Source organism: Xenopus laevis, chromosome 7L, assembly GCF_017654675.1.
Source record: "Xenopus laevis strain J_2021 chromosome 7L, Xenopus_laevis_v10.1, whole genome shotgun sequence".
Lineage (NCBI taxonomy): Eukaryota > Metazoa > Chordata > Amphibia > Anura > Pipidae > Xenopus > Xenopus laevis.
The window spans coordinates 86,889,617-86,902,121 of NC_054383.1; the positions used below are offsets into that span (position 1 = coordinate 86,889,617).

At 38.4% G+C, this 12,505-nt stretch overlaps 1 protein-coding gene and 1 pseudogene across 3 annotated transcripts in view; both read left to right on the top strand.

The window, feature by feature from the left end:
* The first annotated feature begins 200 nt into the window (after positions 1-200).
* The window catches only part of bco2l.L (beta-carotene oxygenase 2 like L homeologue), a 38,972-nt gene continuing 26,667 nt past the window's right edge, over positions 201-12,505 (top strand). Inside the window, exons 1-2 of one of the 3 annotated variants that reach the window (XM_018225935.2) lie at positions 201-541; positions 8,889-8,979. Coding sequence is in view for 2 of the 3 variants with exons in the window: in XM_041569302.1 (XP_041425236.1) it covers positions 7,420-7,456 (37 nt within the window). In the remaining variant the exon portion in view is untranslated. Of the gene's footprint in view, positions 542-7,177; positions 7,457-8,888; positions 8,980-12,505 lie in introns of those variants that run through there. The other 2 variants (XM_018225934.2, XM_041569302.1) reach the window with 2 other exon arrangements.
* post7p.L lies at positions 535-1,320 on the top strand (annotated as a pseudogene).

Sequence of the window (12,505 nt, forward strand, 5' to 3'; positions counted from 1 at the left end):
ACACTGCCGCCCACAGGACATCTTAAACATCATTAGTTGATCTACACTGCCATCTACAGGACACTACTAACTTGGAGGTTTCCATGGCTCATCATATGACATTGACTTGATTGGCTGGGACTGTCTTTTGGGTGTGGCTATCCTGGGAAAAGTGTAGTATGCTTGTTTGAATGGTCTTCCTTATGTGTATATAAAGAGCACTGTAAATACCTTGTTAGTTAGGTCACTTTCCACTCCCTTCCATTGCATCTTTCCCTATCCCTTTCTACCTCCCTCCATCTTAGTTAGTTCCCTTTTTATGTTATACCTTTTAGTTCCTTTGTAAATAAATACCACTTATTTAAAGATCAGTCTGTCTCAAGTGATTAGCCTGGCACCACAAAATAGAGCAGATCCAACATATTGGCACCCCAGATTTGAGGATTTCAACTAAACCCATCATCGTAAGGAAAAGGAATCTGCTTGGCTGAGAAGATTTGAGAAGCCTGAGACTGACGCGTTAAAGGTATGACCAGAAAAGAAAGCCTGGAGCCTAACACAGGTAAGCATATGTTTCTTTTATCTAATTTTAACTGAAAGTTATTGTATTAGAAACGTTTCTGTTTTTTTTAGTGGAAAGAAGTTAAGGAACACTTTAAGTGAGGTAGTAAGGCCAGTTATTGTGTAGAAACTAAGGTATAGTTTGTTGTTGTTGTGAAGTTTAGTGTTTTGTTTGTGTAAGTAATTGTTTGTAGTGTGTATTGTTTGTTGTAAACATGGAATTTGTTGAAAGATATGTAAACAAATATGCCTCAGCTGATTACCATTCATGTGCAGATGAGTTACAACAATAAAGTAAAATGTAATCATCTTGCAAAAATGGTAAAGAAAATTAAAATGACCAATGAAATATTAGCATTATTAAAGATGAAAGTTGTTGCTGAGAATAAGGCAGAACAGTGGAGAAATGAGAAAGTCCAGTTTAGAGAAGACTTGGAAAAGTTTGGTGAGTCCCTTATTGTAGCAGCTAGCACTTCAGAAGAGCATATTTCAGAATTAGAAGAACTGAGGGAGAAGATAGAACTGTTAGCTAAACAGAATGATTTGTTAGAAGAAAAGTTGAAGGATTGTGAGGAGATGTGCAGGCTCAGAGAACAAGAGGTGATATCTTTAGAAAGCAAGGCTGAATATGAACTAAATGTCCCAGTAAGTGTCTGCCCTGTTACTGAGCAAGAGATAAAACATGGAGAACAAGGTATAAGACCACAAACATTACCTAGTCCATCTCTCTTTAGCCCCCAATCAGAATGTGCTAGTTGCACCTGAACAGACTGTATAAATAGAACCCCTGGCACTCCAGTGGAGATTGCTCTAGTGTTAGCTTCTCTTAAGTGTTTGCTCGTTAAGTGGGGGATCTGTAAGTGGAGTTACAAACACCGGAGTTCTGTAAGTTGAGTTACAAACACCGGAGTTGAAAACTAAAGGAGGTTCAAACTAGGTCAAAAGTTTGTTCTAAACCCTCATTTTTATTTTATATCTTTATTTTTAATTTTTCCTGTTTTGATCTGTAACTGGGATAATAAGTGCTAGCAAGATTGAAGGTCTGACTCAGTGCACAGTCTGCCATATGTATGCAGATTTGGAACAAGAGATCCAAAATGCTTACCTCTGTGGTGGTTGTGAGCAAATTGCCACTTTGGAGGCTCACGTTAGAGCACTAGAGCAACAAATTGCAACATTGCGGTCGATTGACAATCTTGAAAGGAGTCTTTTGCTCACTGAGCAGGACCTAGCGGGGTCAGATAGTTTGGGGGGAACAGAACAGCAGCAGGATGTTGAGGCAGCTAGCTGGGTGACAGTTAGAAAATCTAAGGTGGGCAAAAGGAAAATGGAGGCTGATCCGGAGATTATACATCGCAACAAATTTGCTAGATTGTGTGAAGATGATGGGAGTATGAACTCTGGATTGGCAATTCTACTGTAGATGGGGCTGATCTCTCTAACAGCCGGGAGACCAGTTTCTCTAGTAGTGGTGGGGAGGAGAGTAGAGTCAGGGCTAAGCAGATTGTGGTTGTAGGGGACTCAATTATTAGGATAGTGGATAGGGTAATTTGTTGTCCGGATCGCTACAACCGAACAGTTTGCTGTCTACCTGGTGCCAGGGTTCGGCATGTGGTTGATCGGATAGACAAATTATTGGGTGGGGCTGGGCATGACCCAGCTGTCTTAGTGCATATCGGTACTAATGACAAAATAAATGGTAGATGGAAGACCTTAAAGAATGATTTCAGGGATCTAGGCTCTAAGATCAAGGAAAGGTCTTCCAATGTCATCTTTTCTGAAATTTTGCCTGGGCCACGTGCAAGTTTAGGAAAACAGCGGGAGTTTATGGAGCTAAATGCGTGGCACAAGTCTTGGTGCAGGAAGGAAGGGTTTGGGTTCCTAGAGCACTGGGCCGATTTTTCGTTGGGGTACAACATATACAGTCGTGCGGTTTGCACCTCAATGGAAGGGGGTCCGCGGTGCCTAGGGGAAAAGAATGGCTAAGAGGTTGGAGGAGTGTTTAAACTAGGCGGGGGGGGGGGGGGGGTGGGTGAGATAAAGAATTATGGGGAAGCTAGGGGTAGATGGGGCAGTGGGGTTAGTAAGGGGTCATGGGGGAGGAGTGAGGGGGGCATACAGTTTACCAGCTAAGGAGGTCCCTCTGCTACAAGGAAAACAGAATAATACTAACTTAACGTATAATTCTTCACTAAGTAATGCAAATTTCAAAAGTAAAAGTAGTAACCTCCGCTGTATGCTGGCAAATGCGCGGAGTTTGTCAGGTAAAATGGGAGACCTGGAATTAATTGCATGCTCTAAAAATTATTATATAATTGGTATCACTGAGACCTGGTGGGATGAAACATGTGACTGGATTGTGAATTTAAATGTTTACACCCTTTTTAGGAGGGACAGAGGGATTAAAAAGGGTGGAGGAGTGTGTTTGTATGTAAAGCCTGAATTAAAGCCATGCGCTAAAGAAATAATAGCTGGCACTTGTGAGGGTGTAGAGATTTTGACTGGGCAAAAGGTAACAAAAAGAATTATCATTGGTGTATGCTATAAACCACCTTGTATAAGTGTCGAGTATGAAGCCCAGCTACTCTTGCAGATACAAGCGGCTTCACAGCTGGGTCAAGTTGTTGCTATGGGTGACTTCAATTATCCAGACATTGACTGGGGTAATGGGGTTGCTAAGACAGAAAAAGCTAGTAGGTTTGTAAATATGCTGAATGACAACTTTTTATTCCAGCTCGTTCAAGAACCTACTAGGAATAACTCTCTTTTGGACCTTGTAATAACTAACAATACTAAACTCATCTCTAACATTTGTGTGGGTGAGCATTTAGGGAATAGTGATCATAACATGGTCTCCTTTGAGATTCTGTTGCAGAAGCAATTCTATAAGGGAGTAACTAAAACACAATTTCAGACGTGCAAACTTTGACAGTATAATGGCATCTCTGCAACATATTAAGTGGGAAATGCTTTTCACAGGGTTAAACACAGAACAAAAATGGGAAGTCTTTAAAATGTTGCTTAATAAATATACTTGTCAGTATATTCCACTTGTAAGCAAGGAACGTCGTTGCAAAGCAAAACCTTTTTGGTTCAATAGAAGCGTTGGTGTTGAGGTGGGTAAGAAAAGACGTGCTTTTAAGGCTTTCAAGTTAGCTGGTACAGCCGAAACATTTATAAGGTACAAGGAGGCCAATAAATCATGCAAAGAAGCTATAAGGCAAGCTAAAATTGCTATAGAAAAGGATATTGCAGCTAGCAGTAAAAAAATCCAAAATTATTTTTTAAATATGTTAATAGTAAAAAAATGAAGCAGGAAGGGGTGGGACCCTTACTATCAGAGGGGGTCAGCTGGTTGATGAAAACAAAATAAAAGCGCAGATTCTGAACTCATATTTTTCATCTGTCTACACAAATGAGGAACCAGTAAGTGAAGGTTTCCTTCTTAACAGTCCCAATTCTAGTAATACAACCAATGATGCATGGTTCACACATGAAGAAATTCAAAAGAGACTAGAACATGTTAAGATTAACAAAGGTCCAGGGCCAGATGGTATTCATCCCAGGGTAATTAGCGAGCTTAGCTCTGTGATTGCCAAACCTCTTTACTTAATTTTTCAGGATTCATTGAGATCTGGCATAGTGCCGAGAGACTGGCGAATTGCTAATGTGGTGCCTCTATTCAAAAAAGGATCCCGTTCTCAGCCTCAAAACTATAGGCCAGTTAGTCTGACGTCAGTGGTAGGAAAGCTTTTCGAAGGGTTAATAAAGGATAAGATACTGGACTTCATAGCAAATCATAATACTATGAGTTTGTGCCAGCATGGTTTTATGCGTAATAGATCTTGCCAGACTAACTTAATTTCTTTTTATGAGAATGTAAGTAGACACCTCGATTCTGGGATGGCAGTGGATGTGATTTACTTAGACTTTGCTAAAGCATTTGATACAGTGCCACACAAAAGGTTACTGGTTAAATTAAGTAATGTTGGCCTGGAACATAGTATTTGTACCTGGATAGAGAACTGGCTAAAAGATAGACTACAAAGAGTGGTGGTAAATGGAACATTTTCTAATTGGACCGGTGTTGTTAGTGGAGTACCGCAGGGCTCTGTACTAGGTCCCTTGCTTTTCAACTTGTTTATTAATGACCTGGAGGTGGGCATTGAAAGTACTGTTTCTATTTTTGCAGATGATACTAAATTGTGCAGAACTATAGGTTCCATGCAGGATGCTGCCACTTTGCAGAGTGATTTATCTAAACTGGAAAACAGGGCAGCAAACTGGAAAATGAGGTTCAATGTTGATAAATGTAAGGTTATGCACTTTGGCAAAAATAATATAAATGCAAGTTATACACTAAATGGCAGTGTGTTGGGAGTTTCCATAAATGAGAAGGATCTAGGGGTCTTTGTAGATAACACGTTGTCTAATTCTGGGCAGTGTCATTCTGTGGCTACTAAAGCAAATAAAGTTCTGTCTTGCATAAAAAAGGGCATTAATTTAAGGGATGAAAACACAATTATGCCTCTTTATAGGTCCCTGGTAAGGCCTCACGTGGAGTATGCAGTTCAGTTTTGGACTCCAGTCCTTAAGAGGGATATAAATGAGCTGGAGTGAGTGCAGAGACGTGCAACTAAATTGGTTAGAGAGACGGAAGACTTAAATTATGAGGGTAGACTGTCAAGGTTGGGGTTGTTTTCTCTGGAAAAAAGGCGCTTGCGAGGGGACATGATTACACTTTACAAGTACATTAGAGGACATTATAGACAAATAGCAGGGGACCTTTTTACCCATAAAGTGGATCACCGTACCAGAGGCCACCCCTTTAGACTAGAAGAAAAGAACTTTCATTTGAAGCAACGTAGGTGGTTCTTCACAGTCGGGACAGTGAGGTTGTGGAATGCACTGCCGGGTGATGTTGTGATGGCTGATTCAGTTAATGCCTTTAAGAATGGCTTGGATGATTTTTTGGACAGACATAATATCAAAGGCTATTCTGATACTAAGCTCTATAGTTAGTATAGGTATGGGTATATAGAATTTAATTAAAAGTAGGGATGGGTGTATGTATGGATGCTGGGTTTTCATTTGGAGGGGTTGAACTTGATGGACTTTGTCTTTATTCAACCCAATTTAACTATGTAACTATGTAACGGATCAATAATACACATGTGCCAACTGATCATAATATTCATTCAAACTCAGCAGCACTGAAAATACAAGATGTTATAAGTTTGACCCAGATATTGGGAAAGTTTGACTCTAATTTATCCCCTATTAGCCTTTCCAATAAATTTGAAGCTGTGGACAAACAATATAACCTTCGAAATAAAGATGCATGTGCCTTTCTTAGAGCATGGCTCCCATATCAGTTGGCTGCAGAACTTAGGCCTCCGGTTGGTAAGCACATTGGGACATTGTCCAATAACAATGAAAATTTGGAAAGTACCACTGAAAGGTTAAGAGAGTTATGTTATGTGTATATAAAGAGCACTGTAAATACCTTGTTAGTTAGGTCACTTTCCACTCCCTTCCATTGCATCTTTCCCTATCCCTTTCTACCTCCCTCCATCTTAGTTAGTTCCCTTTTTATGTTATACATTTTAGTTCCTTTGTAAATAAATACCACTTATTTAAAGATCAGTCTCTCTCAAGTCATTAGCCTGGCACCCCAAAATAGAGCAGATCCAACAGGGGGCAACTTCGGAAAAACAAAGTTATACGTGCGCCATCCAGCCGGCGATTTGCATTTTTGCCAGCTGGTAGGCACTTCAGGAAGATTAGTCTCCAGCAGTAGGGAAGATTTGTCGTTTGACGACTAATCTCCCTTGTGTGCCATCACCTTATGGTACCTAGAACCATGACTCAGCAACCTGAAAGGTGCGAAATGCGTAGGGTGGATGGAGATGCAGCTATATTTTTAATTTTTCTACTAATAAATATATTTTTTAACTGAATATCTCTGGTCTTGTGGATCCGTTCGAGTGCATTATCTTCTGCTGTACCGCTCCCTAAAGCTGGGGGTCTGGGGCTGGTGCACCCGGATTACTTTCACTGTTTGGTGAGTTACTTTATACTTAATTCTGGAGCACCTTGTCCTCCCATAACCATTTGAACCTAGAACAAATGTACCTTGAACATTTGGAAAGGGAGTCATCCTCCCTTAGTGGCCCCACAGATGCAAAACAATTAAACCATAGTACTGATAAAACCCAGTCTGAAGATGTTACACACATGAGGGGCTATCTGAAACAGCTTCACTCTGTCCTTGATGGGTGAAGCAGTACTGACTACTAAAGGGGGGGCATGAATCTGCGGGTGGACTTTAACCCTTACAGTAAATGTAACAATACAGGTATGGGATCCGTTATCCAGAAAGCTCTGAATTATGAAAAGGGCATGTCCAGTAGAGTCCGTTTTAATTAATGATTAATGATTTTCTCTGTAATAATAAAACAGTACTTTGTACTTGATCTCAACTAAGATATAATTAATCCTCATTTGAGGCGAATCAATCCTATTGGGTTTAATTAATAGTTAAATAATTTTTAATATACTTTATTTATGGAGATTCGTATTATCCCTTATCTAGAAAACCCCAGGTCCCGAGCATTCTAGATAACAGGCCCCATACCTGTACAATGATGCTGTAGTATTTCTCTCAAAGAAAAGATGAGCTCACTGATGCATGCGTCACACAGGACTTTTATTGTGAAGTGCTGCAGCTTAGGCAGCTATTCCCAAACACACAGCCTGTCAGCTTAAATAGGCAGAGGATTCTGCTGATGCCCATCTAACGCATTCAACTTCACTTAGCTGCACCGACCACATTCCAGCCAGGATAACTGCAATATTCTGTATGATTTTAGAACAGCTATGGATTTTATCGCATCTGTTATTCACAACGTACCAGGTAGGCTGCTATTTCTGCATATCCCTGTATCAATGATGCAGTTGTTTTGCCTATATGTTACTGTGTGTTGGTTTATATACAAATACAGTGATGCTACAAATGTACTGTATGCTAAACTTTACGGGTTAGGCTTCAACACAACAGGCATATGGTTATTATAATTTAGACAGTGAGAATAAATACTTTAGTGCTGGCAGTTTCAATATACAGGTATGGGATCTCTTACCCAGAAATCTGTTATGCAAAAAGCTCAGAAGGCTTTCGTAGACCGACTTCGTTCTAAACAAATAAGTAAAAATATGGAAAAAGTATTTCTATTGTCTCTGTAATAATAAAATACCTTTATTATTACAGGACCTTGTATTTGATCCTATTAATTCATATTGGTGGCAAAACACTGCTGTTGGGTTTAATAAATGTTTTAACTATTTTTAAATAAATTTAAGGTATTTTAATTCAAATTAGAGAAAAAAAAAAACTCCAGGTCCTAAGCATTCTGGATAACAGGTGCCATACTTATTATACAACTGAGATGAGATTCCTGCCCTGAAAACCTACAATCTCTGTTCTATAGAGTTCAATAACAACAAACATTTTATAACTATTTATTGTATATTTAGTTATATGAGATTTCATGCACAGTAAATGATTACATGAACACTAAATAATTTGTTTAACCGTAAACAACTGGAATACTTACTAGATTGTAAGCTCTACAAAGAAACCTCCTTCCGCTTGTCTATTTAACACTTAACACTAGATCATGAATATAACTTTAGTTTGTAATTATTCATATTAATTAACAATGCCGTGTACACAAGTAGTAATATAAAAATAAAAATATACATCCATGTGTATACATAATTTTAAATTGTGTTTTTTATATCTTTAACACAATCATATTGTATATATATAATGACATATAGGTCACTCTGCCAATAGCTTTGTATTGCCCTATAAAGGAGGGTGGAACAAAAGATGTCACAATAGAAAAAAACATGTCAAATCACATTTGGAGTTTATCAGAAAGAACAAGACTGACCCAGTTTCAATGTTAGATTTGAAATATTTTATGGGCAAATGAGACCAAGATAGAGCTTTCAAATAAACATGTGGTACAAATCCAATCCCATACCTCAAAATATCCAAAATACTATATATGGAGTGGAGTTTGGTGGTGGCATAATTAAACTGCGGGGCAGCATCCTTTCATCAGCAGGGAATCTTCTTAATACAAAAGGGTGATTGAATGGTAAATAAATACAAGGAAATACTGCTTAATAAATGTGATTTTAGTATTATGATGACATATAAACAGATTACAGGACAAACAGCCGGTCTTTCTTGTTTTGCATAAGATAATGTTAAAACACTGATTCTTATTTTTTATTTAATGTGCATACTTTAGAACCTCATAATTTCTCTTCTACAGAACAATTTTATTTAGAAATACTTTATTGGACATAATCACATAATTCTTAGAGATCTGCAGAACATTTCCTGCTTCAGCTATATTTGATTAGGTATGTGTCACAAAACAAGTTTTCTTATTGACCTCTTTTTTTCAGTGGACTCTTCTTCTTCATGATTTCCTTAGCAGCTGTACTTTTTCTGAACTTTACAATTCACTTAAAACAGTTACTGAATTGCTTTAAAAAATCCATTATCCTATGGAAATATTTAGTGATGTAGCTATTGCCAACCCGTGGTTTGGTATTTTTCTTATTTGATTTTATCCACGTACCAAAACTGCCTCTTTTGCCATAAACATATGCAACTAATTACTCAAATTATTCACCAAAAGGTTGCAGGCCATGTACTTCTATAAACAACATAGAGATGTCTCTAAATCTCAGTAAGGATACATTATCTCTTATACCACATCATAGCTGTGGGTAAGAGCTGAAGGAAGATCACATCTGCAAAGTAGATGATTTGCTTTCTGCCTACCTTCTCTTCTCTTCTCTTTGTGTTTTGTATTCCTTCCCCCTATCTTCTTTCTATTCCTTCCTACCCACCTATATCTGATATTTGTCTACTCCATGCATTGTATATTTTACCCTCTCTCTATAATTCATTCTCTCCCAAAGGTGCTTCTGGACCTGCTGCAACCTAGGGCAGCAGATGGTATGCCATTCCCCTCACCATGCTTACCTTTCGCACTCAGACTGGGCTAAAGGGTAGGCTATAGTGACGTACAGGCCGGCCCGATACCCACGGGACCAACCTCAGCACACCATTTGCAGGTCATGGCCATGTTAGAGTTCAGCTCTTCAGCCTGCTCTCCCTGCCTGCGGCCTTACACTGCTGGCTTCCTGCTTCCGGTTTTATAGGTGCGCTCTTGCCCTCCTTTGGGACTATAAATAGAGGGGACAAGGAAGGTGCAGGCAGGTTTGGGCTGAAAAAAGCAGTCTCTATTCAAAGTGAGATGAAATGGTGCCACTTTAACAGGGGTGCTTTTTGCTAAAAAAAAACTAAAAAAAAAGTTTTTAGCAGATTTTCAGAAATTTCATAAATACTTCTTAGCATATTTGCACATTTTGAATTTGTTAGAATGTGTGGTAAATTTATCAAAATTCAACTTCAAAGGTGTCACGATTAAGGTACTTCTGGCTGCAAGTGTCTTTAAGTGTGGCTATCAGGGGTCACTAACTCAGTCTCCCACATACCTTGCAGACACAACAACACCCTAAACACCAACCAACACTCACAAAACGCATATGAAATTTGCTACCACCACTTATGTATCCCACTGGCGATAAAAAAAAACAGGTACTCTAGTAGGTACTCTACAAGGTACTCTAGTAGTTCAAGGGTTAATTCAAAGGGTTAACTAGCATAGACACAGATTAGAATTTTCCATTCAGCTTGCAGAGGGTTAAAGGACAAGGAAAGTTGAACTAAAAAAGTAGGCTATTAATATTGTACATTAGGTTTTGGGCTTCTGTACCAGCCCAAGGCAACCACAGCCCTTAGCAGTAAAGATCTGTGTCTCCAAAGATGCCCCAGTAGCTCCCCATCTTCTTTTCTGCTGATTCACTGCACATGCTCTTTTCTGATGTCAGTTACTGAGCTTAGCGACCGACTCAAAATATACCTGTCACAGTATAAGGCTGATTAGTAATTAATATGAATAATTACTACATGGCAGCACAGAAACAAGTGCAACTAACATCAAAATTTAATAATCAGCCCTGTAGCATCAGCTTATATGACAGGCCAACCTCATTTTGTGCTTGATAATTTGCAATGGCCCCTAAGCTTAACTTCTCAACAGCTGCTCAAAGTCCACTTGACACTCACAGAGCATGTGAGTGTCACAGACACTTTCCAAGATGGTGACCCCCTGTGACAAGTTTGAAGTCCTGGGTCATAGCTGCTATTGAGAAGCTGAAACTTTAGGCTGGTGCAAGTTCAGTATATAAAACATGGCATTTAAAGCCCTCTTCATTTTAGGGTTTAGTTCTCCTTTAAGGCTCACAGTTACACACTTTTGGGCTAGGGTCATTTAGAGCATCAAAGACAAACTTATTAAAAAAAAAGTCCCACACTAGCATTAATCAAATTGTTCAATTAATTTTCAATAAGGCTGAAAAACGTGAATATATTAGCAACTTTTTGCATTTTTTCTTCTATAATAATCAAGGCTATTCGCAGTTTCAGAAAATAAGAGCACATTTTTTTGAGGAGAGTGTCCCAGTTTTAGGCTTTCCTTGTCCTTTAAAACATACCATGTATCTGAGCTTAAATAAAAGAATCATACAAGCATATGAATTGGATGACCCACTATTCCTGTAAATGACAATTAGTGCCACATCAGTAGTTTTAATGTGAAAGGACTGCTCAACCCACAGAATTGCTGGAAAACAAAATGATTCAATTCATTTGATAAACAATTTGTCAGTAATTATTCTCAATCATTCATAGATTGTTGCACTTCATTATGGATTTATCACAAAAAATGTAATTGTTAAAAATTTAATTTTGCTATTTAGAATAGCTATTTTAGTATTTTCACATGATGTTTTATTATAAAGAACAGCTTATTCTTTGTTTTGGCAGATATATATAGGCATTGTATAATGCACCACAGTAGATTGTTAATTAAAAGGGGCTTGACAATAATAGAATGTTTGCTTTACATAGTTACATAGTTACATAGTTAAGTCCATCAAGTTCAACCCCTTCAAATGAAACCAAACATCCATACACACACCCCTCTATACCTTCACATAAATGATATATACCCATATACTGTATATATACTAACTATAGAGTTTAGTATAACAATAGCCTTTGATATTATGTCTGTCCAAAAATCATCCAAGCCACTCTTAAAGGCATTAACAGAATCAGCCATCACAACATCATTCCACAACCTCACTGTCCTCACTGTGAAGAACCAGCTACGTTGCTTCAAGTGAAAGTTCTTTTCTTCTAGTCTGAAGGGGTGGCCTTTGCTATTTGTCTATAATGTCCTCTAATTTACTTGTAAAGTGTAATCAAGTCCCCTCGCAAGTGCCTTTTTTCCAGAGAAAACAACCCGATTCTTGACAGTCCACCGTCATAAGTTAAGTCTTCCATCCCTCTAACCAGTTTAGTTGCACTTAGACTCTGCACTCTCTCCAGCTCATTTATATCCCTTTTAAGGACTGGAGTCCAAAACTGCACTGCAGTGATGTCTTACCAGGGACATATAAATAGGCACAATTATGTTTTCATCCCTTGAGTTTATGCCCTTTTTTATGCAAGACTAATTTATTTGCTTTAGTGGCCACAGAATGACACTGGCCAGAATTAGACAACTTGTTATCTACAAAACCCCTAGAACCTTCTCAGTTAAGGAAACTCCCAACCGCTGCCAATTCGTGTATAACTTGCATTTATACTATTTTTGACAAAGTTTGCCACCTTGCATTTATCAACATTGAACCTCATTTTCCAGATTTATTTATAACCTGAACAATCCAGCAAAGACTAGAAAAACACAAATAAGCATACACTGTCAGCCATATCTCCCTTCTGGTGCACTATGCGCATTTTAGACAG